Below are 26,305 nucleotides of genomic sequence, written 5' to 3'. Positions count from 1 at the left end.
CCCAGGGTCTCTGGTGCCACAGGTCCTGCTGACCTGTCGAGCTGGCTTTTGGGGTTCCTCTGCACCAGGGCAGCACATCCCTGAGCCCAGACAAGGGCGTCTGGAAGCCCCAAGTATATTTTCAGTCTACATTAAGTTTTGGCCCTGTCACAAGAACTGCTGTCTGTAAAGGAAGGCCCCATGACAACTCAAGGGAGTTGAAGAGGGCCCTACACCCCTGTGCTACGGTGTAAAAAGGAGTGTTTCTTCCGATCCTCGTGTCTCTGCTCATGTGGAGTCAGTCAGGAAAAATCCGTGGCACAGGTAAATATCTCAAATACCTCTCAGGCAAGAACATCCTACAGAAGGCACACTCCCTGACAGCAAGCAGTGGCAGCGCTATGCAGAGCTTGCCTAGGACACAAATGGGACCCCGGAAACAGCTGCCCAGTGCATAAGAGAAATGCATTACAGGATGTGAAAAGGTTGGAAATACCATGGGGGAAGGTGTGGACAGATCTAAACAAAGAAAAAGTTTGAGGTAGTGCTCTTTTCCTGTCCTTCCCCCTTCTTTTCCTGTCCTTTCTTTTCTCATTTTTTTTTTTGCTTCTTTCTCTTCTTCCTTCCTTTCCCTTCTTCCCTTCCCTTTCTTTTGTCTTTCATTTTCTTCCTTTTTCTTCCCTTTTTTCTTTTCTGAGCAGTGCTGGGGCCAGGCACCTTTGGCATGCCGTACGCTATGATGTCAAATGGCAGGGTAAAATGGGGTTAAAGCTAGATAGTATCTGCTGTGTAACAGGGGCAGGAGAGTCAGAGGCATGAGGGAATCTTAGCTTTTTTTTGTTTTGTGTTTAAGGAGGCATTAGAGTGGGTTAATCTAAGTTACATTAACTGTTACTCAAGCCAGCTACAGGCCGTTTGGCTTAAAAGCTGAATGGACAACTTGTTTCAAACAATGGCAAACACCAAATCCCAAACATCAAAATTTGGGCAATACAGAATTCAAGGCCTCACTTTGCCTTGTCCTGAAAAGCTGGCATAAATGTATTACAGAAATAGTGATAAAAATTTTTGTCCTTGTCCAGAGTCTCCAGACATGGAGATATTCAAACCCTTTATAATAAGAAGTCTTGGATGCATATTTGTGCATTTACATAATCTATAATAATATTTTATGAATAATATCAATCCTTTTCATTGGTAATTAAAGTGTTTCTGAAAATGTATCACATTCTGATAGCATACTCTGGAATTAGTTTCTTTTTAGACATTCTGCACAGTGTAATCTCTCTATATAAAGAATAGAACCAAAAGGTTATTTGCATTATAGAACAGAAGAAAAAAAGAAAAATATCTAAGAAAAAACCCAAACTGTTACGTATAAGGTGATGGAACATATGGTTATGAGATGTCTTAGTTGTTCAAGTTTTAAACCTTTTCTTCATATGAAAATGTGCAACATTGCTGCATGACTAATAGGACATCACTGAAAGAAGAAATAACTTGTTTTGGACAAATACAGTATTTTTTTTAAATAGGATGAAATTGTACTCATTTGCTCTTGTCTACAGATGTTTATTCTTCCATAGAAACCACTGCATAACTAACCTATGTTAGGCCAACGAACATTACTCAAAATCTGCATTCACCCTATAACTTGAAATTAGAGACTATTTTAAAGAAAAACATTAACAGCAAATCTTCACTTACAGCCTTCACATCATGAAGCATCTATGTAATTTCTGTGGTAAACTCCCCAGTGTTTAACTTATATTCTTAAAGATATTCATATTAATAGCTTAGCTTGAACCTCAATTACATCATTTTTCACCTTATCGATTTCTTATTTGTGTAGGTATCTGTGGACTGTTGAATCACTTCTTGTCTGTTTCTTGGATAAGTAACATAGCTGGAGCTATTTTAGTCTAATTTACATTGACTTCTTGTCCAGACTTCTAGAGAACTTTTTCTGAATTTCTTTTGATATTTCACTATTCTTTAAGCATAGACAAAAGAACTGGACTCAATATCCCTGTAATCCTTACTAAAAAAAAACAAAACCAAAAAAACCCCATAAAAGCCTGTATTTCATACTCCCATAGTCAGGTAAATGCTGTTCTACACACTGCCACAGAGGGAATACATCAATAAAGCATGCTTAAACATACATGGACTTGGTTTTATGCACAGCTACGATTTATATCCTTTTCCTTGTTGTAAACCTTGTTGTTTATCAAAAACGTAAATCTAAGAAAAAATCCAAAGGAAACCAAACATTTTTTGTTTTGTTTTTAATTTGGTTTCACGCTGAAAATTCAATTTACAGTAAGCCAGTCACAAAGAAAATGTCCAGTTGGGCAGAATGAGCCATGATTGTATCACTTCATTCCCTTTTAGTAAATCATCATATGACTTACAACATAGTTTAAGCTTCTATGTCATTGTTATTTGGCTCAGCTAGTTCATCGCACACTATAGTCCATTTCGACCTATCAGAAACTAACATGAAAAGGATGCTCAAACTGAGGTATTTCCTTTAAGAAATTACTGATCACTAGTATTCAGAGGTAATGTTAAATCATATCATTTTAAACATTGAAAAAATGTACAAAAACAAGTTCATTTTTAAAAAATATTATCCTTAGTCTTCCATGCATGTTAATAAAAAAGTCAAATTTGTAGCACTGAAGCTGTATTCTTCATTCTGCAAAAGGTTAACCATTCCAAGCATCTCCACCATTGGAACCACAAGCTATAATCATCTTTAGTACACTACTTATTTTTGCTTTTCAATTCTGAAGTATAGTCACTTCAGTGCAAAGATAATTGTCTACATACACACACCACAGGAGCCTGTTAATAGGGAAATTTACAGCAGAAATATTTATCGAGTTCATGATTATCCATTAGCACTATATATTGTTACAGGCATTACACTGCATATCCAAGGACTATAATAAAAAGCTGACTGCCAATATGCACCTTTAAACACACAAGGTCTGCCTGCACAGTTCTGAAATCAACAGAAGTACCACTGATGGAACAAGCACATAATACCTTCTAAGCGAGTTCACACAAAACTGAATTTCCTGCTCCATAAGCACAGGTTGTTGGTCCAGCTAAACATACCTCTTCATGGCAGTGTCTGAATAGGATTCAGTAGTGGTAAAAGAAAATTCCCAAATTTGATTTTTTTTAAAAAGACTTTTTTGCATTTAAATTGTTCAAAAATGGTATTTTTTTCAAAATATATAAATGACATCCTTAATGCTATTTAATGGTATTTCAAGAGATCAAAAATTTTTTTTCTGAATTATTTCTCAGCTTGTTGATAACTTCATTTTCTTCCCCAAAAGATTAATTAGTATCTGAGATCAAATTAGAAACATCTTGCATATTCAGAGAGATGCCGGGAGTTACAAAAAAGTTTAGAAAGTGGTCCCATTGAACAGATGTCAAATACTTTCTATGCAATGCGGTAACATTGAAGTTAAATAGTGCATAATACAAAGTTAGCAGATGCTTAGTCTTGGTTCTCCTTCAGGATACAAGATCTATCACTTTTAAAGAGATTTATTTCTGACTTCTATTTCTAAAATTACTGATATACATGGAGCTCTTAATATCCTTAGAGTAATTACAGAAAACAATGTAAACAAATCACCAACACAAACAACAATATGGACAAGCAGCTGCAACTGTTTCACTTTTTGTCTAAATAAATATCACTCCTTTTCAACTGTATGTAACTTAAAGAATTCTAATCCACGTATCTAAAAAAATACAATTTTAGCTGTTTACTTAAAACTGCTTCTGTAGTCTGGAAAGTACAATACTGGCTAACTTAAATCTTCCTTCTGAAATACAAGAAATATTTTGCTTGAACTTTAAAGAAAACATAGGACAAAAATATATACTTAGGGCATACAAGATCTTTCCAAGTTTATTTCTTTAGCATTTAAAATACAAAATTGTCTTCATGCTGGACAGTCAATAAAAGACATGTATTTGGGTTTCCCAATATACATTCATAGACTTAGAAATAACCTATCATCAGATGAATTCCATTTCCAATACCATGGTAGGATGAAAAGTGTCTGAGGTTCAACTTTCTTCAGTATCCATGAAAGGAACTGGTTTCCTATTTGCACACTGCATTCTGAACTTGGAAGTAAACAGGCACACACCAATGCGACATACACAATCCAAAATCTATCCAAATCAAGGTTTCATTATACTATATTTCAAAATTTAATTTCTTATTGTTCATAGAAACATTAGGTTTCTCATAAGCAGTTTCAAACTTGCTGTCACCTGGACATACCCACAATGGTTGAGCTGCGGGAAAAGAAAAACTAATCCTATGAAGACAAACACAAGCTAACACAGTACATGGGGCTTCAGTTTTGGGTGGCATTAGCAGAATGTGACAATGTTCAGCTGTCCCTTTCTGGTCAGGGAGGAAAGTCTGTGAATATTGCTTAAGAGTAAGAGACGGTGAGGTCTGCCTCAGGCTGCAGCCAACCTGCAACAGCAGAACAGATGGCACTAGCAAGAGCCAGGGATGTGGAAGATTAAATCCACCAGCCCAAGGGACAAAATAAGATTCTTCCCTACTGTGGGAGAAGGCCAGCTGTAAAGTGGAAGCTTTGCTCCTATGCTGGCTTTTATGGGATTACCACTTTCTGGTTCAGGACCAGTTGTTCAGCCTAATTTTTCTCTGACTTTTTGATTCTTTGGCTCAGAACTGGTACTCTCAAATAGCATCCATTCATAGTATCAAAATGCACTATTACAAAAATTAATGTGACTTTTGTCTTGCTTCTAAGATTTTTGATCAAAGTGAAAGAACTGACCCATAACACTATATCCACAGGTTATATTATACAGCACCTTCTTAGAAATCCCCAAGCTAACCTCAGATGAGCTGGCATGTTCATGTGGCCCTATGCAAATATTAGCTCAGAATCAAGAAGTGTAAGAAATGTGTTGTGCTGGTATGAAACTACATGCAAGCTGATTATCTCAACAGCAACAACTTACTTGGGTGCAGTCTGTGCTGAAGTGATTCTGCTGTTTCCATTTCCAGTCTTAGCAGTGACTGATACTTTGAAAACTGTAAATGATCAGTACCTGCTTCTTTACCTGTTACGGATGGCCATTCAAAGTTAGCCTGCAAGAGTGCTCTGCTATGCCACTTTGCTAAAGGAAATGCAATACGCAGCCTCTGCTATCACAACTAGCAAAATTATTTTGCATAATGAACTGGCAAGACAATCTAGGCAGAGTATCAGTTGCTGCAAAAAAGGTCTCATCCTATTTCACGGAAACATAAACCTTACATTTTATAAGCCTTTTAAACCTTCTGCTTTCTCAACATTGCCTAGTTCAGTTTGATGCCATTACACATGATGAAGCACATCTTCCCATCTGGGGAAAAAGAAGCCATCCCCTACAAAACAAATCACTCCTCACTGACAAAAGACAAAATAATATCTTGAAATAAACAAACCTGATTTCCTTGGGAATGATACTCTCATAACTACATCAGTGAGATACAGGAAATATTCACATGCATGTTCAAGCATATCTAACAGATGATCTCTCTGCTGCTGTCTTTTCTGTAGTTTTATCTCATTATTATATCATTTATGCACATTTTGATTAAAGGTGACTCATTTGTATACTAAGTTTTGTGCCTTAGCTATAGCACACAATGATGGCATTAGTTCCTCTGAGGTGCTGCTGGAGGATTTTACCTTTAAGAATGTCTTTCAAGGTTCCCATCATGGTCTGTATATTTTTTTCTGGTCTTCATAGGAGATCATCACCAGCTGTGCTGCCAGTGACCTGAACAGTCACTTAGACACACAATGTTGCAGTACCTTCAAGAAATCATCACCTGACTGAAGAACAGGTGGCTTAATCTGTACCTAGCTGGGACTGCAATATCACAGCCTAGAAAGTAAGGATATCTGAAGGATATCTGTTTACCTGTGAACCAAATCCTGTGGTCTTGCTGGACTAATTGAACAATGGCACTGGTTACAAATTCTTACCTTCATTTTCAAACTGTTGGACCTACTCTTCCTCCTTTTTTTAAGGATCTGGCCACAGTGATTAGGCAACTGAAGTTTTCAAAATTAGCTGAAAGCCAGATATCTTAAGTAATCAATCATCTGAAGTGCTCAGTTAACAGGGAACTTCTGTGTTTCCATATGAGTTTAGGAGTCTAACTTAAAGCTTGCTAATACAAAATGCTTGGCCTACATATTTGTAACTTCTGGGCTTAATTACAGAGCACTCCTGTGAGTGCTGCTAGAAACCAAGCAGAGGTTTCAAACTAAACAAAAAGGAATAGTGCAACATTTTGGAAGGTCACATGACCCACACTCTGACCCAGAGGAAAATTAATCTGACTTGGTTAAAGTTATCAGAAATGAGTTTCTTCCATACTAGTTCAAGACTCATAATATATGCAAAACTGTGTTTATATAGTCTATGAGATCATGGGGCCTATAGTACACCCCACTCAAGTTCTGCAGTGTCTATTCTTTTAAGTCCTTCCTCATTAATTACAGTTTTATTTATGAAAATACTTTTTTTAAAGGAGTGGAAAGAAGAATGGGAGTTCAACACTGTTCTGAAGCAGTGAAACACTGTACTTACCATGCAATGATATAATGTAGGAAAAACCATTTAATAACAATACTGAAGATAGCCTTAGAAGGAAACTCATAAACAATAAAAATACACCTAGTTCAGAAAATTTATCAAACTATTCAAATGTTGAAGTGCAACAATTTCTTTTCTGGAAAAAAAATATTTACTACCTAATATTATGAATAAAAGAATTAACTTTCCAACCAGCCCAATGCTTAAACTAGTTAACAGACCTGTTCAGTGGGCATAAAAATACTCTCAAACAGCTATGCACAAAACTGTCATTATTTACTTCCTGTAGCTTTGCTTCTAAAGAGGTTGCATCACTTCCCTACTGCACAAGTGTCTGCATTTCAAATAAACTTTGTGACCTAAGGATTTAGACCCTCAAAGCGGGATTAGCAAACAGCCAATACATGTTTTTTAATCTTCTTGCACAGTAAGAGGATTCTGACTAAAACAAATGCATTGTCATATATAGTGAAATTCACTAGTACAAAACTAAGTATACAACCTAATTTCTCCATTAAGGCTTTAGAATTGTCTATAATACCTTTTGAAACATGTATCTGCTTAGATCAGTGCACTCTGAGAAATCTACTATAGAACTTATCTTCCTGTGGTGAAGACAATTGTTTAAACATCCTTTGCACCTTTTAAACATTTGTTTTTGTTTATTTTAATTTTTTTTATTTGAAGAAAAATAAATGAAGCAAAAAAGACACTTTTTAGATGCCTTGAATTTCCAAAGTTTTGTGGATTTTGGTGTTCATATTCCTTCAAATTTCAGCATATTTTTTCAACCATATCAGAATAACAAAGCTTTGGTTGGGTCTCTCTCATACAACATATGATAAAATTCAGGCTGTTTTAAATGCACTCCTGGCAAGGGATGACAGCATTACATAAAAGTAGCAAAACTTTCATCGTTACTAGCTGACTAGAGATAAATGTCAAATGTCTTCACACCACTGCATTTTTTTTAATATAATGATTATTCGTTAAGTGAAATTGCTATAAAGAACTGAAGTCATTTCTTTGTGTGTCTTGCTGTAAATTTATGGGCTGATATCACCAGTTAAAATAAAATATTGTGTGTGTAAAACTGGTAGTCGAAAGCATTTACACACCAATGTTTGGTGGAGGGGGAAGGAAGCTGTCCAGCCTTTTCACGTCTATTCTTGCAGCCCAGCAAGACGCTGAAACTTAGTGTATCACAATCTAGCTGTTCCATAGTCTAATGCCTTTTAAAAAGACTGGTTATGTGGAACCACTAAAACATTTCTGCAGTCTGAGTTTGACAGATGAGTTCTAATGAACATTGCTACATTAATGCAATGTGTTACTGTTCTCAGCTGTCAGTAAACTCTGAGTTTACTAACCTATAGGAGTGGGGCTTTTCTGTCACTACAAGGCAGTCTAATATTGTAGCCTGATACACTACAGATGCTGAAATACCCTAGATTGTATTTATTTACATCTCTGTGACATTGAATGTTTCCATACAGGCTGATCAGGTCTTCATCCTGATATTTACCACATTATTTCTCTACCTGCATCAATCACCTCATAAAAGAGTGAGTGCTGCAAGTCATTACAGAATCTAGATGTTTTTTTAAATGGTCACTCCACCAAGGCTGCTTGTTCACCAAGCAAATGCAGCGCTGGTCACCTGGGCTTCAACACTGCAGCTCCTGCAGTGTTTCAGCTCTGTGGATAGAACTGACACACAGGATTTTTAAAGCATCTTCACCACTCAATGTCTTATTTGTTTAAGGGCCCATCTACTGCAGGCTGCAGCACCCTTCAAACCCACACGCTCTGAACAGCTTAGTTGCATGCTTACAAACAAGTGCAATTACATTCACCCCAATTAAAAAGCAACCCCCTCACCAAACCAAACAAGAAACCAAACAAACCTTTTGCTTCTTTTTAGAAGACAGGTGCCCAGGCTATAAGCACCATACATACAAATTAGGTGTACAAATTTAGCTAACCTCATGCATGTTTCCTTATTCTTTCATAGATATGGGCAGAGCACTCCTTTCTCTGGAGGCTCCCTCTCACCCAAGGTCTTCATGGGATACTAAGCTGCTCTTTTTCTTGTTTGCAAATGTGTCAGAGAACCCTATCTCCTCTCCCACACTTTGAAATCCTCAGCTCCCCAAGTTCACATACACAGCAAAACCTGACCATCCTACAGGCAGCTGTCTTGGGCCACAATGGAGTGCCATAAGAGATCTTACAGGTCAGATGCAATGTCTAAACTACAGTTCACGTCCCTTCTCTTGCAAACTAAAATACATACTCTATAAAAAAATTAACAATCAGAAAGTAGGCTTCAGAAGACCTACTCCTACAACCTTAGGGCATGATCAGCAAAATCAGTAGTGTCTCGGCCTTAGCTGCCTGTCTGTTCTGTTTTCAGAACCTCCAGCGAGGGGAGGCTCCTCAACCCACCTGGACAACCTACTGCAAAGCTTAACTAGGTGTGTTGCAAGCTTTCCTAATGCTTAACTTGCCCTTTAAATGAATTAGCTATATCTACCAAAAACATGGAGAAAAGACTGTTCCTATCTTCTCTAAAGCAACTTTTTCCATATTTGAAGACTGTTCTTGTATCTTTCTTCAGTTTCCTCATCTTTGCTTAACAATTTCTCTACATCTTTTTATTATTTTCTGTCCTCTGGACTCCATCCAAATGCTCCCCATCTTTCTAAAGTGCCCCAACATGGATAGGTACTTCCAGGAAGGCCTTATTAATCCTTGGAACCCAGAAATATCACACAGACTACACTTTTTATGTATCCCACTGTAATGACCATCTTTGTTGCAGCAACAAGTTAACTGTCCTCAGTGTGTAATACACTCCACTTTCCCTGCCCTTTTTAGGCAGTTATAGTCACTCCCTCCTGTATTTGATCAGTGGATTCCTCCTGCCTAAGCGTAGTTCCTTACATGTCTTATTTTTCAAATCATTTCTCCAATTTTTCAAGACTGTTTTTAGTTCTAATCCTGCCTGCCAATCTGCTGCAACCCTCCATCTTGGCATGCATTACTTAGATGAATTAAAAATTTAATTACCACCTCCAAATGAGGGCATACCTCTGCATATCCCATAGAAAGCATTCTTACCTTTTGTTTCCCCATATCATTCCTATTAAAGCCAGTTTCTCCCAGTTTGGAAACTTGCCACGTGCAGCTAAGGATTTCTAAGGACACATTCCAATACCCTAAAGAGCTTCAAAAATCCTCCTGCTATTTAAAAAATAATAATAAAAACATTTGGTATAAACAGATTTCCTTCTGCTAAAACTCCTCCCTTTCAAATATAGTTTTAAAGTTATACTAACATGAGGAAGATCCAAATCTTGAAGGCAGCCTTCCAATTGCAAAAACATCATTTTAATGTGGCCCCTGCAGGGTTAGTCACACAAGTGACTGGAAAGTAAACTGTTGGTGGTGGTGTTCGGAAGCAGACTTGCCTTCACAGTTGTTTTCTGTGAGAGTACTTCTTCCTACTCTTTGAGGCTTTTGTCACGTTTCCCAATATGTGGAGCTCTGTGTTTTTGGAATAGTTTCAATTTTTCTCTGAGCTCTTCATTGGTAATTAAGGCATCTGGCTTTGCAAGAGAAAAGATAAGAAATGTTCCTAATACATGTGTTTTTAAATTTCTTTTAAAGAGTTCTAAAATAATTTAAGTTACATCTGTGTTATACCCAGTATATCTGATATTGCTATAGAGCTTTAACTAGCATTCCCTTGGGATGTCCTGCAACTTTTTGCTCACTTTGCTTTGGGAGTAACTGCAACCTTTTCAAATTTGTGCTGATACAACTAAGTTTTTATAGTTTTTTCCATGCTAAGTTATCTCTGTATACAGACTTGCTACAAAAGAAATCTGATAACTTTAGATTAAACATAACTGTTGACAAGTCTCCCATATAAATGCTGGGTGGACATGATTTGAACAAGTTTTAAGAGAAAAACACAGAAACAGTTCCGTCATGTGTTTGCAAACAACATGTGGTATGTCAGTTTGGAAAAAAATTCAAGTTTAATTGCATTTGGAAGATTACAGTAGAATGAAAGTGTTGGGGATGAGGGAGGGGTGAAGAGCGCCTTTCCTTTTCATTCTACCATGGAGTGGATTGAAAGAGAAAATTTTGTCACTAAACAATAAAAATAAGAAGTAATCCTTAGCAATTTTTTTTTTGCATTATTGTTTCGGAACTGTTCAATGAAACCAAAACAAATGGCCAAAAATGTGCTTCCCTTGTCCAAGAAAATAACCCCACTGAAATCAACAAGCCTGGCTATGCAGATACGGACAGCAAAATTAGGCCCTAAAACATCCCTGTAACTAGGAAAAACACTAATCACCAAAGTGCACTTAACACCATAGTAGCTACAGTTTCTTTATACATGCACAATTTGTGCGACACTTTGTACATGAAACTACCCAATGAAATATAAATAAGTGTGCTGCTTCCTTTTAAATATGAACATTAATAATGAAGCACATTCACATTCTTGCCTTTCAAAGACTTAAAAAAAAAAAACCCACAAAAAAACAACCCCCCCCACCTTCCCCAAAGTAATCTGGAACATACTAATAAATATAGCACATATGAATCAAAAAATGGTATTAAGGGAGAACTTTCACACACAAAACTGGTATTTGCTGTATAGCTGGAGTGACTTATGAAAATCCCAAGAAAAGACAATCCTCTCACCAGGAGAGGAAGGTAACAGTTGTAGTATTAATTCAGTTTCTTCTGCAGGGGCTTCTTTTTATCTTCAGCATTTTCAGGGCTGAAGTCAGTACAGATGCCATTAGGAGCAGGAAGAGATGAAGTCTCCAAACCACTCTCAGCTCCCATCTGATCGGAATACAGATAGTCTTCTGCAAAGTGTGGATGCAATTCAGCAAATCTGTAGAAATCATCTAAAAAATTTTTGTTAAATGTATCAGCTCTTTGAAACAAAGAAATGCTAAGTTCAAACACATATGGAGTATAATCACAGGATCACTTTGGAAAAAACAATGCCAGTCTCATAGTTTGTTTCAACTTTTCAACAGAAGTTTACCACGCCCTCACAACTGAGATGCTGCAAAAGGTTATCTAAGCACTCTTAAAGGCTTTCAAAGCAAAGTTAGTCAGCTTAGCTTGTGCAGGAAAGGGGTAAACAGACTCAGATTTGCTTAAAACCACACAAGGAGCACCGCATGCCCTGACATAGCATCTCACTGCTCACTGGGGGAAGGGCAGAAGCCCTCCAGCTGAAGAACAATGGTGAACAACTACAGTAGTCATTTCTTAAAATCTGGGAAATCTTTTGCAAACATACCCTGTAATGCTTTCCACTGACAATTCTCTTCAACCTAAGGCTGGCTGTCATCACTGCCTTTGTTTCAAGATTCTACCCTTTCAAAGCTCCCAGTATTTTAGGGATTGATATTGCAAGAAGTTAATTCATTTGCTTGCTCATTCCATTAAAACACTATTATAAAATTATAAGTCATGACTCACATTATGAAAAACTGATTTTAGTTTTGTATATTAATAAAATAATATAGAGAACAAGATTAGTTCTTGGGGGAAGGGGGAAATCCCTAACACCAAAAAGTTACATTTTTGTGTCAAAAAAGAGGCACTGAAGCCTTGTCACAATCTGTCCATATGGCTGTTATTCAGCCATGATTTAAACATCAAGATCCTGTACAGGATCCAAGTCATAAGAAGCTATTTTTATAATGTAAACTGACACTGGAAGAAGCTGGATGTGAACATTATTACTAACTGTTATCTACAGTATATCACATACAGCCCACTCAAATCCACTGTATTATCCCAAAAAAGCTTATGACCGGGCAGTGCTGCAAGTTCCCTGGAGTGCAGAGCAGATGACAGCTGAACTAACTTTTCAGATGAGGGAAGCCCAGTTCCTTCTGGTACAACTGGATCGGCATGGAAGAAGGAAACTACCACAGCCTCCTCTCTCCTCTGTCCTTTGCTCTTTGGGACAGCGTATTTTTCTCAGCATTGCAAAGCACAGGGGAATGTCTTTTGGCTCACAGGAGCATGGAAGGTGTAGTTCAACACTGCCTCTGAACTGGTGCAAAGGGGTGGATGGGGAGAATGCAATGAACAAATCTTCACCCTTCTGCAAACAGGAAAAAAAAATTGGAAGCCTTCTATCCACTACTTTACATGGATTAACATTATCTTGGACCCTGTAACTTCAATGAAAGCTGGTGATATTCAGGTCCTAAAAAAACCTCAACCCTTTATCATCTGTGTTGAAAAACCTATACTTTTTTTATACTGTTTTATTCTTAAAAATGTCCTCCTGTCTCTGAAGTCCTCAAGTGCTTAAAATGCACAGCACAGGTTGTTATATCACATAAATGATATCCAATCCTTCAATGAAAATAAAAATATCTTAAATATGTCATAAGACGCAAATAAATTTTTAATTTGACAGTATTTTTAATGCAAGTTCAAAAAAATTTTTTTTAAACCTCGTAGCAAAGAGTCTAATACTCTGATCATTTCCAAGGAGGAACTGTAGAACCATTATTTTAACAGTGGTGGTAGTTACAATAACAGTATATTAATAATATTGTATTAATAATATTGAAACACTTGAGTGCAAACTAATTCATCAGAATCAAAACACTTGAGCACATTCAGCTAACGTGACTGAGGACACTATGATACTGCAGCAAACAAGGAGACCAATGACCCATCAGCTTCACTTGGGTCTAGCCTGCAGCAGGAATGTGAAAACATTTCCTTTTTTCACAGGGAAGTTTTAAGCTAGTCCCCGGAATCTACTCCTCTTCCTAATAACACACACAATGGTGTTTATTATATTAATGATCATGAAAAAACAGCCTTTTTAGGCTGAGAATTTAGCCCAACTGAACTAAGAATAAAAATTCAACCAACAGCACCAAAGATGCTCTTATAATCACATTAGGCATAAGCCTTTTTGCATGGGAAAGACTAGAAAGTTTACTGCAGATGCCATTCTAAGTAATTCTTCAAAAGGCAACTGTATCTTTTTAGAAAACGAATGTATAAAAATCCCTTAAAGTGGCTGTTCACACAAATATGACAATATATATCCTAACCTGCATCCTGACAATTTTGTCACTATCTTTGAATGTCTTTTCAGTATTGGATCCAAATGAAAAACTCAGATTTCAAGGAGGACTGAACTGAACAGGATAACATTTGAGAGATCTAAGTAGGCATTTTGGGTCTTGCTGAAACAAGTCCTAAAGATATAAAGGAATAATCACTTATCAAAATGCTTCAGAGCAGAGCCCAGAGAAAGACTGCTGGGATTTGCCTTATCCTCAGAAACATGGGACAAGATGATTTACAAAGAACAAGCTGTTCCAGTAGCGCTTCTAATTACAGTTCTCATTTTGGTGCTCAAGCTTAAGACAACCATGAAGCACTAGACTTGAGAAAAAGAGAGATCATAACCATCTGCTTGGAGAAAAAGTAATTTTGCTTTCCACTCTTTATCAAGGGGAAGAGGCAAAAAGGGTGACAAAGGGCCCAAAGTAGAATTCTTTTAGAATTAATATCTATACTTTTGCATTAAGTCTGTGTATGTACTACAAGAATTTCAGATCAGATGTTTTCCTCCTGCATTCCCAACACCTGCATGAAATTCTTGCATACCCCCACTAATTGATGCCCCTGGTGGAAGCTGCAAGTTCATGAATCTCCTATTCCCCCCCTCCCCCCACACCCTTCAGCTACATAATCACTTTAGTGTACAGGATCTCCAAGGCAATTAGAATAGATGGGTGGTGAATACAGATTCAGATAATACATTTTAAAGAACTCTAGTTACTAATAATTCTTCCTTCTTCTAAGTGTTCATCTGTGCAGATATTCACAACACTGCCTTGCTCCCTTCCTTGCTGTCAGCAAGCAAGCCAGGATCTTCAGAACACTTGCACAGTTGTCATTTATCAAGGGCAAACAGAATTTCTGAGAATTTATGATGCACACCTGCAGCATGACTGTAGAAAGGTACAGGCACTTACTCAAATTCTCCAGAATCATGTCTCAAGGCAGAGAAATTTTGTCCCTTTAAATTACAGAGACTGTATCAGCTTTGGAAACAAGGTGCATCTAAGCAGTTAAGCTAATAGCAGACTGCCTAAGAGAACTGACACAGTACACAGGCAACTTTCCAAACACATGCCAGAAATCCAAACTTCTAACAATTCAGATTCAGCATTATCAATCTATTACATAATCTTAATTTTGCTATTGGCTATTTGGTTTACCTGCAACCTGAGCTTCTATTTGGGGATGAGATCTCTGGATTCAAGGACTCATACTATGATTTAGGCTTGATGGCTGGATAATTTATTTTTTGTTCTCAGAAATCGTAAGTCTGAATACTTGGTATTCTAAGGTGTTAGAATTTGGAGTAGAAAGAGGGTAGCAGGCTTGTGAGCAGTCTTCCCTGCTGTGTGATCCAGAGTTATTTCAGTACTCTTCCACTGGATAGACAGACAGTGGAAGATAGACAGACATAGCTTTTATTTCCCAGAATCTTGCTGGACAATGCCTTCAAAAAAACCTGTAATTTGCAAGTTTTCTGCCTCTCCTTTCTCAGTGTTGCAACAATTTGAACATGTGGAAAGTTACACACATTCTCAGGCAAGGCAAGGCCCTAAATATTTATGATAAACTGAAACACTGAGGAGGCACAAATGCAATACCTAAAGTCTACCTTCATCTTCCGGTTCTCTACCACAATAAAATGGAACACTTATTCTTACTATGATTAAGCTTTCAGATAAATTGCTAAAAATGTTTTTACAATGTTTATATTATTTATAAAATGAGCACTTTTCTCAGAAAAAGATCCAAGCAAAATTTCAAAGCAGCAATGCAAACACCATCCCCTTTGTAAAACCTCAAGACAGACTACTGGTGAATGCATAAGGAAAGGAGTGGAAATGACAGGTAAACATTTCAGTGGCCACTGTTGTAGCTGAATGGGCCAGCATTTCTTGTTATGGAAACATCCCACAGCCATTCAGGCGAAAGTGCAGATTTAAATGCAACTGGGTATTATTAAAGATGGATATCGAGTGTAAATTATTCAATAACCCATGTGAATTGGTTCGAGTTTGCTTGCATACTATTTCAAATTCAGCAGTTTTCAAATAATGAGATGTGCTAACATTAGGAGTCCTGCTGGGCTCACCAGCCTAAGTTCACTGCTCGCATTTTTGAAGGTGGCAACGGGGGGGGAAAGAGTCATGACCAAGTGAGTTGGCAGAAAACAAGGAGTAAAAAATATAGTCAGCAAAAGGGCAATCACGGAGGAGGGACAGAAACAATGCTGGGGATTTGGCAGGTAAGATATATGAAGAAAAGGGTAGTACAGCAGGAATCAAGGTATTGGTAGCAGGCGGGGGAGGAAAAAAAAAGAAAGAAAAAAAAAAGGGATGTCAGTAGTAATGAGACTCATTCCAGCAGATTCAAGTAAAATGGTGCTGTAGTTGAAGCACTACACATTGTATGGTAGTAACGTGGGAATTACTAGTGCAGAAATTGCAATTTTCTAATGTTTTAATTTGTAGCATTTTACAAATTAAATACATACTGATTATCCTGAAGAAAAACCAATAGAGCAGGAGCAAGTCATAATCACTTCTGTTAGAGATGTGTGATAGGCTGGCTATCAATAACTTCTGAATATAGGTGTGCCTGCAGGTTAGGCTGCTTTAGACTACTACTGCTATTCTTTAATCTTATTACTATTCTTAACAACATTAATACTTAAATGATACAATTGAAATTAGAGCTTTGATTTCCAGTGCCTTACCTTATTCACCCAAATCTCACCATTTTTTGAATGCAATTTTCTTGCCTCCAAATGACCTGCATTATAGACTATATATTGAGCAGCTTGTTCAAAATTCCTCCCCTCATCGTCCTCCCTCCAACCCCTTCCTCCATAACGTATTTTTAAAACAGGCTGAGAAATTACTTTAGGAGTAGGAAATCTTATATCCCAATATATTCTGGGAGGACAGAAATAATGAGGAACAGATACAACAGACAAAATGACGGGACGAGCTAAGACCGCTTTCTCAAAAATACTTATTCATGCACATGGAAGTCACAGAACAGAATACGCTGAAAGAGCTAATCTATGTATTGCCTGATTTAATATGAAAGTGAAACAAATTCTGAAAATATGTAAATGTGACATTAGATATTACAGGTGAAGCTCAAATTTTTTAATCTAAATTTACTGTCTGCAGAGCTTTTATAATTACAAAAAAAGACAAAAAGGTAAAGTCTAACAAAAATACAACTTGTTTGTAAATCAACATGAATTCAGACCTTTACATTTGTGACATTTCAGATCCACCTGAAATACTCACCATATGTAATCTCCCCCTTTTCTTCTTCATCTACAGCTCTAAAAAGGTGCGTTACATTGATCTGCGACACACCCATGGCAGTCTTCAGAATATGAGCTAAATCCTCTTTTAGTATAGTTCCATTTTCTGACTGGTATAGCTATGAAACAACACAGCAGGATAAATCATTGCAAAGCTGAATATTAACTCCCATAAACAGCAACACTTTAAGAAGTTATGCAAATAAAATTTGGTTTTGGAAATACTATTTGGTCTCAGGTTGATGGTGTATTAAGAATTTCTGAATAGTCTGGGTAAAAGTTAGCATTGATGAAATTATTATTGGCCTATGTATGCTTAGAAAGTAAAGCCTGCTATATCCAGAAAAACCTGTTTGCATACCTCAACACTAGAATCAGAGTATTTAACAGACAGCAAAATTGTTTAACATCTTTTGCAGGCATATAACTGAGAATAAGTATAATGTCCATAGTGCTAGACGTCTACACTCCCAAGGAGTCTGTGGAATCAGGAAACCTATTTAGGTTGGCCTAAGGCAGCTACCTTTTCCATTTGGTCAGCTGTAAAACTCAAGATTCCCTTAACTAGATCTTCACCAATGTCTAACCGATTAGATGCCAATTTTGCACAAAAACGCCTACATCTAAATGCTGTTGTCTTAATCAGATGACTCCTACTCCAAACAGTGAAATTCAAGAACCCTGTAACTTTCTGCAAATACTTCTTCAGTGATCTACAAAATACCTTGTATCCTTCTCTGTTAAGTCCTGAAGCAGTTTCTCACAGAAAAAAGTTAGCTTTACTACTTAAAGGAAACCGATAACTAAAAATAATTGTTTATAGTCTCATTCTATCTTTGAATACATAAAATGCTTTCCCCTGGAAAAAGGATCTCAGTATTTAAAAACATCTGTAACAAAACATCATAAAACTTGAATAATTCATTTTGTCTCTTCAACAGAAACTGAGGCAGAAGAGTTTTTTAAACATCCTTGTCTAGTTTTTGTCAAAACAGCACTGCAAATATTGAAATATAACATATACATACATATGTGTATATATATATATACCCCCCCCCACTGTTTTGGAAACTTCTTTAGTTTCTCCATAGCAATAAAAAAGTGAGAATTGATGAGGCTGAACAAAACAGGCATATAAGGAAGTATTTTCACAAAGCAAAAGTTGCTGCCACAAGAGAGCACACCTCAAGGGAATCAAGAACATTAAAGTTCCATGGAAAACAACAGTTATGACCAAAACAGGACTCTTGTGTTTTCCTCTTTGGCACCTAACTTACACTGTTTCACAAAGAGTAGGGGCAAGGACAAGATACTGATTTAATAAAGTCTGCTGTGTTTTCACAGCTCAGGTAGTCAGAAGGTGATATTTGATGGAAAGGTTCACAAACATCAAACATCACATTGGCAGGATTCACAACACCCTTTCATTTCCTTAGCAATTAGAAAGGGAGGATGCCTGGCACTTACACCAGAGTGCTGCTCTTGGAATTTATTATCATAATTCCTTCTTCTACTACTTTTAATTGCCCACCAGTTTAAAAATCTGGTGGCACAATAACCTTTATTTTTCAAGATCTGCAACAACATACTAAAAAAACTTTCATTTTGAGCACTTGTTCAATTATCCCTAAAAGCAAATGACAAGATGCTTTGCAAAAAGTAGCACATGGCTGAAAACAGCAACTATTCAAAATCACACATTCATGAACCAGCCTGATCTTTCAATACCTCCCAACAAGCTGTGTGAAGATTTTAATGTACATGATCCTGGAAAAGGGAGGGAGAGGGGAAGGGAGAAAAGATTAAAAAAAATACACACACACAAAATAGACACACACATACACACATATATATAACACACACACAATCACTTCACAGGTTTTATTTTCCTTTTTTCTTTTTCCCAAGGTACTGTCAGCAAAATTTCCTCAGCTCAAGACCTTTTAATCCTTCTGATCATCACTAGCAGGATAAACCATAAGCCATGCCCTCTTTCTCTTGCTGAATGCTTCCCCATCTTAATGCATGTTGTCTTTGCAGTTCTACAGTTCAGTCTGTTCTGCAGTTAACCTAGGAACTCAGTTTATGCATCCTCAGTTCCCAAGATTACAGCAGGTACTGAAAAACAACAAATCTTGCAAGAAACAGTTCTTCTATTAAATTAGGTGCTTCCAAATTAAATATCACTCAGTCCGAGATCTTATCTTTCTCTTAAATGGTAAGAGTACAATGCATATTTTGCATCATCATAGCCAAATTTTTTGAAATACTGCCCAAAAGCTACATTCAAATTTACTTTAGCTGTGTTCATTTTATGATGAACACACAGAGCTGGCCAGACAGCATGTGACCATTTCCCCATGCTTCCCCATTAAGGGCAGAGACCTCTCTGCTTTTCCCTTAGAAGAAACAGTAATAAGTTTATCCTCTAATTGCTGCTGATTTTCACAAAATTTGTAGGAACTAAATGTCTTTGTCACTTTCTCCTTAGTCAAATTTGTTTGCCAAAGGGTGAGAATGGTAGATGCAAACACTAAACATTCACAGGAGACTCATTTCTTTAGGAAAACATAGGTAAGAGAAAAAAAAACAGGTAAGGAAAAAAAAAACAGGTACACTGAAGAACCTGAGAACAACTACACTCAGAAAATAAGGCTGCCATGTAGCATTATGCAAGGCAATGCTCTCAACTCCACTCATTCACTAGTGGTAACAGCATCAAGTGTTAGAACTCTCCAGTCTCAGTAACACTGCAGGCACAAGACACTACGAGTTCAAAGGAAAGGGAAAAGACTGATACAAAATGTGTTGAAATAGCAGTATTAAGGAAATGAGTCAAAAGTAACAAATCAAGGTGTCAGACAAATTCACTGGAATGGCAAATGTTCAGCATTGCTGTTGCCAGTTTCCCAAAGAGCCTGCACTAGCCATCTGTGCTGATGCTTCAACAAAATACTGGGGCTAGAAAACGATCAAGAGCATTTCTGGAAAGTATAAAATCTGGGCAAAGAACTTTCTTCAGAACTGCAGGACCACCACAGAAACATGGTAAGACTAGAGAATTTTACCAAGGAAACGAAAGGAGAAAAATGTTTCTATGAACATGTAAAAATGAATATTTTGAAAAATGTTATTAACCTGGAGAAAAAAAGATTCAACAGAAGCAGATTATAAACAGCAATAAGCACAACTCATTAGCATTTAGTCTGGAGCAATCAATACAAAGGACTGCAGTTCTGAAACTCAGTGTGCTAGTAAAGATTCTAGTCAAGCTCCACAGAGAACAATGTCAGTCTCCAAACCCCCATTGTTTTACATGACCAAAGCCCAAACCTGTGGTTCATTCCCTTTGAATGTGACCCTCTAATCCAATTTTGCATTAATATATATTTAAAATACAAGTACATATCAAAAGAGCATGTGAAACAAGATTCTGTAAATCTAAAGGCATCATTTCTAAAAACAAAGTATGCAAACCACATAGAGGAAGAAAACGCTGCTTACCTGAAATGCCAACTGAATTGTTTCCAGAGTTTTGGATGGTTTACAGACAACTGACAGAGCAATGACAAATTCCCGTATGTCAATTATGCCATATTCATTCTGCAAAGGAAAACCTCACCTCAAAACACTGCAATTTGTCTCAGAATTTTTATAAATACTTAACAGCTGCTACAGATGTAGAATATTCAGAAAGACCTTTACATACACAGTTGCAATAAAGGTCTCACGGAACATGAATTACTTCAGTGCAAGAATCTGGGTGGTAAGACCTCTGTAGACTCTTTTCAAAATCCCAGAAGTCATAATCCTAAGATTCCTGGGAGATACTGCTGCTATCATTACCCTACACTTGCATTTTTGAGGCTTTACATTAAGACATCCAAACTACCAGGTTAAAATTAAAATTAGAGAACCCAGGAACAAAAGTAGCTTAAATTAAGCCCTGAATACATGACATCTACTCTCCGGCTTAGAGGAGAACACTGTGGACATAATCTAATCTCCTGGTCTAAATAACAACTCATCCAGACAAAGATAATGGTCATTTCCCCATCTTAGCTGATTGACAAAGAAATGAAAAGCTGGCTCATTTGCCAAGCTCAGGGAAACATTGACCGATAGATATTGCATCCAATTGCAACAACAAGGTAGGCTTGGCCTGAACCAATCTTTTTTCCTCCTCGTATACTGCATCTAAAAAAAAGCATCAGTTGTGCCCAACTGATAGTCCTTTTACCTTCTACCTGAACGACTGCTTTATTTAGGGCAATGCAGTCAATCGAATGGAGTCTTACCTTGCTGAAAGGGAAGTGCAGTAGGTAAATTCTATAGTGATATTCTCAAAAGTACTTAGCACTGGCTCAAATCAGACCTCAGTGAATTCAGTGGGAACAAAATCAGATTAAAGCAGAGTTTATCACAAGTGATACAATTTTTAAACATGGTGTTGTTTCTTACCTCATCAAAAAGGGCAAACATACTTTCTAATGTGGGAGAAATTGGAAATTCCAAGTATGCTGAAAATTCTTTAAGATCAACCTTTTCCTTTTTCATTTTCATGGCACGTTCAGCATATTTATCAAGATCTCCTTCAAGCTTTTCTGGCTTCAGCCTAGAAAGCACATTATTTTTGCGCATTTAAAAAATAAACCTAGTTTTAAAATAGAAGTATCAATGTACTGAATGAAACAATGAATGATAATAGGGTAAGATGTAACAAATTCAGGATAAGAAGTCACTAAGTGACTTTTTTTAAAAATATCAGGGTCCATTATTTTATAAGGCTTCCATTAGTTATTGAACTATGTTAGAAATTATTACAAGGACTTAGGAACCCTGGTCATAAACTAATATGCTTTATTCTACTTTGATTATAAGACACATGCATAAGAAGTTCAAAGTGGAGACACATCAGTCTAGAACTAGCTAACAGGGAATAGTAGGTAAAGGGAACTAGGTGGGATTTAGGTCACTTGAATATGGCCTTATTGTAGGACAGTAACATAAACCAGTTACTGATTCCAAATTTACTAATGGCACTGAACAGGAAAGACCTTATGCACTTTGCCTAAAAGAAGTCAGGGATGACATAATAGCGATTATACAGTTAACCCTGTTTGTTAGTCCTCGCTTTTCACATTCTGTCCAGAGTTGAATACTGTTAGGGGCCTACCCATCAAACAAGGCTTTAGTAGTAAGCATAGCTGCATCAATTTCCCCACTCCTCCTGACTGCAAAACCAGATTTTGATCTCAGGATTGGTGTATGAACAGCTTTATATTAATGAAGATATTATGCTGAACAGGTTTATTTCTTGCTAAGTCAAGCTTTTTCCTGGTTTTGCTTCACACACAAAAAAGTTTTATTATCTTAAGTATTTGCTGTGCTGCAGGTTTGTGGGAAAAATAAGTTCTCTCCCCACTATGGCATCCACCAAATCTTGATCTGCAGATTTGCTCTGAACTGATTTAAAGTAATGCAGGCATCCAAACTTTTTAGTCTGCAGACAAAAGAAACCAAAACCCATCATCTACAATATTCTTCTGCAACATACCAAGAACTCCATGCCTCGTATTTCTGAATTATAAGACCTGAACGTGCACCTGTTCTTCCAGAGGCCTGTAGTTCCTGGAAAACATTCACGTGTGTTCTCCCTCCTGACAATAAGGCATCTATCATCCGTTTTAGTCCTTGACAATATAACAAGAGCACAATAACTCCCCTACAGGCATTCACTTTCCCTGGTCTAATAGAAGAGTAGCAGAAACAGCAACAAAGGAATCTGTGGAGAGTTTGAAATGCATACACAACTCTGCTTCTAATGTGGCATTACATAAGAACAGTCCACTAATCCTAGTCAGTGAATATACATCCCCATTGTAGTAGCAGAAATGAATTCTAACTGTAGGATAAGGACAGCTGGCTTCTGAATCCTCTCTTCAGATAAGCCATCACTGACACAGAATATACAATCTAACATCTGTCCCTAAGAATCAGAGGGAAATTTGATTTGGAATGAAATGACTCAAAATCCACCTTCTGGAACAGAGTGAGTGTTCATTTCATGAATAGCATTTGAGACTTGATGGGATTTCCTCTCCACCAAGAAATAACCAAACTGAATAGATAAAAATTTGAAGAGCAAAACCTTATATAAGAAAGTAGCTGTGGCCTATCACAAATCTTAGACACATCTTGTGGTTTGGAATTATAAATACACAAAAAACAGTGAGCTAATCCCCCAAACAGTATGTAGATTAGTGAGGTAAACATTTTTAGCTTCAACTTCAATATGAATGCATTGTACTTCCTGGCAATCCAAGGTGGGTTCACTTCCCTTTGCCTCTTTCAGAATCATAAAGTAATTGCTTTGTGGATTAACATGACCTACTGTGCTGAAGTGTTTTGAAGCCAAGTGTTCCAAATCCCACAAGAGTTTCTTGTTCTGAGACTAGCACTGAATTAATGTGAAATAGTTTGAATCTCTCAATTCCTTTAAAATTGCTGCTTTTATCTCAAAGGAGGCTATAAAGGCTGGAAAACCAACAGTGAACGCCTTTGCTCATGAAATCATGTTTGTTTGCCTAACAGCTTCAATAGTCTCTAGTAGGACAGGACCTAGGCTTTGCAGGATATAGCTTTATTTGCTGTTGTGTTCTGCTTCATTCTTCTGTTCTTTTTAGCTGAGCATTTTGGCATGAAAGTCATTTCTGAGTCCCTGAAGATGGAAAGGATGCATCTTCCACAATGAACAGCTCTGAACATTAAATCCCTCACAGCAGACTTCACAAGGAAAGCCAGATTCCTGAAGGCAGGGTACTTTCTTCATAACTACAATTATTAGCAAGTGAGATGTTTTAGCTTGTTTTATCTGCATTTGACCACGCGAAAAACAAACTCCTTTCTTGCATGTTGGACACCTGCCAGCACAAAACTCTTAGTATCTCACAGAGCTGGAAGTCGCATGTGAACATCTGGATCTTGTAGCTAACTACTGTAAATTGCAAGCTCACAGAGAAACATGCCTTAAGCCAAACAAGTACAATACATTTGTTTATGTCGGCTGATGTTCTTCTGCATGACTTCCTGCCATAATGGAGACTGAATATTAAACAGCTGCAAAACTGCAAAGGAGACCGCTAAGGATGCGGAAAGAATTCTGAAAGAAATCACTGTTAAAGATAAAAATTACTGAACTAAGCTAGAATAATTCTACTGTGAAAGCTAATAAGTAGATGGCAAGAGCAAGGGATTTTTTGCTATCCAACCTGAAAAAGATGATGTGGTGTAAACCAAACCATTTAAAAGAAACAGACATAAGCACAGCTATCATGTCTTCAATGAGAAGCACAAAGAACCTCAGAGTCTGCATAGTAAATGCACCACAACTGGTCAAGAATCCTTCAAATCAAATGATCCAGTGCTCTATATCAATGATAGAATGCACGCTTGTACCACAATACCATATTATGTTCTTGCTGTACTTTATATATTGCTTTTTGATGCATGAAGTGCAAGCTAACTGTTGTACTAGAAGAGAAAACATGACATCCTGAACTACAAGTATTGGTGCTGCCTGGCATCCAAGAAAATGAGAAAAGAAAATCTTAATAAAAAATAATAATCAGGGAATAGAAAACAAAGATGACTAAAACAAAAGGAAACTGATCCTTGCTAGAAGTCCCAAATCATAACCAAGGTATTAAGTGAAAGAAAAAAAATATCAAGAAGTAATCAAGTAAACAATGCAGTACTAAATGTTAACAAATTGAAGGGTGGAGAGAAGGCAAAAACAATACTGGAAGAGATCAGAGAGGGGAGAAAAAAAACCCGAACAAACAAGAGATCAGCAAATAGATTATCCTTAATCTGACTAGAGTTTGATGAGGCTACCAATATTTTTTTAAACAGTGCAAAAGGCCTGTCACTAAAATTACTTGAGCAAAATTTCAGGCTATATCAAGACTGATTTTATAACATTTGTCTAAGAGCAGTCAAAACATAGTAATTAAAAGATGCATGCCCTTTAGGGAAATCTAATGTAAACAGAAAACAGAAAGGCAGAAGGTAAGATGGCAGAAATAAGACATTGAGGGGTGGAAGAAATGTTTACTAAATTAGGGTTGCAATATGTGCTGTATTTGGCTTTTTTTTTTTTTAAAGGATAGTTATCTAATATTTTCAGAAGATGAAACAAGTTACAACTGAGACTAATGACTAAAAAAATTAGAAAATCATTTGAATGAAAATCGAGCCTTCTCTGAGAAGACACTGATGGCCAATAAGTTAGGGTTCTGTAAGAAAGCAGAACAACGATTAAGGCTGAAGAGTCACCACAGTTCTTGGGCAAAGTGAGTGCAGGAATTAGAATGAACAGAAGTTTGAGGCTATAGGGACAAATCAAACCAGAACTTCAGAATAGTTGCCTGCAAGGAGACCCTTAAGCAGCTAAAACAAATTTATCCCATAAAAAGATGGAGATGTGCTTTAATTTACAACATATAACGCTTTCTCAGTGAGAAAATATCCAAAGAACTCTTTAAGCAGTCAGAAAACCTTAACAAGCTTCAGCATCTGGAACATGATATATATGCAAAGTACAAATGGGGAATCACTTTAAACAGTGGGCCATTTAATTGTGGGAATAAGTCAAATAAAACAGAGGATTCTTCATTTCTGAAACCTTCAATAAAGACGACATACAGTTTGGGAAACTGTTCATTAGTTAAACATAATCAGGTTCGACAGAAGTTTAATTGCTTGAGGAATAATGAACACAGAATTTGAGAAGGTCAGACTATGTGATCTCATCAATATAACAGTCATTTCACCACAGAGCTGAGTACAAGGCTGCTGAGTTTCAGCCAGCTATGACCTAGAAACAGTATAGCTGTGCTAGCACAGAGCCCAAACTAATACTCTTAGGGACCCATCAGACAAAGCATGAGACCACATTACTGTTGCTGCATGGCTTCTGGATTGGGGTTGGCTCCCATCCAGCTAACTGGAACACAGACTGAGCAGATTTTACAGCGTCGATGAGTCCTGCAGATATATCACATGAACCAAAACAACTCTCCTGTGTAGCAGATATATAACATGATTTCAAATAATTCATAACAAAAATGAAACTGGATTTGCCTTACTTGAAAAATCTTGAATTTAAAACCGTATGCTTCCTAGAAAACGTGTTCTTGCTCA

At 37.1% G+C, this 26,305-nt stretch overlaps 1 protein-coding gene across 2 annotated transcripts in view; it reads right to left on the bottom strand.

The window, feature by feature from the left end:
- Window positions 1-10,648: 10,648 nt before the first annotated feature.
- LPCAT1 (lysophosphatidylcholine acyltransferase 1) overlaps window positions 10,649-26,305 on the bottom strand; it is a 58,742-nt gene continuing 43,085 nt past the window's right edge. The window contains exons 11-15 of one of the 2 annotated variants that reach the window (XM_067292425.1): window positions 21,563-21,716; window positions 20,606-20,704; window positions 17,082-17,220; window positions 11,377-11,588; window positions 10,649-10,776 (exon numbers count right to left, since the gene is read on the bottom strand). In XM_067292425.1, coding sequence (XP_067148526.1) covers window positions 11,404-11,588; window positions 17,082-17,220; window positions 20,606-20,704; window positions 21,563-21,716 — 577 coding nt within the window. In that variant the 3' untranslated portion in view covers window positions 10,649-10,776; window positions 11,377-11,403. Of the gene's footprint in view, window positions 11,589-17,081; window positions 17,221-20,605; window positions 20,705-21,562; window positions 21,717-26,305 lie in introns of both variants that reach the window. The other variant, XM_067292426.1, reaches the window with a different exon arrangement.

This window comes from Apteryx mantelli, chromosome 2 (genome assembly GCF_036417845.1).
Source record: "Apteryx mantelli isolate bAptMan1 chromosome 2, bAptMan1.hap1, whole genome shotgun sequence".
NCBI classification, from domain to species: domain Eukaryota; kingdom Metazoa; phylum Chordata; class Aves; order Apterygiformes; family Apterygidae; genus Apteryx; species Apteryx mantelli.
Note: the sequence above shows the minus strand (reverse complement) of the source record. Positions and strands in the feature narration are given on the sequence as shown.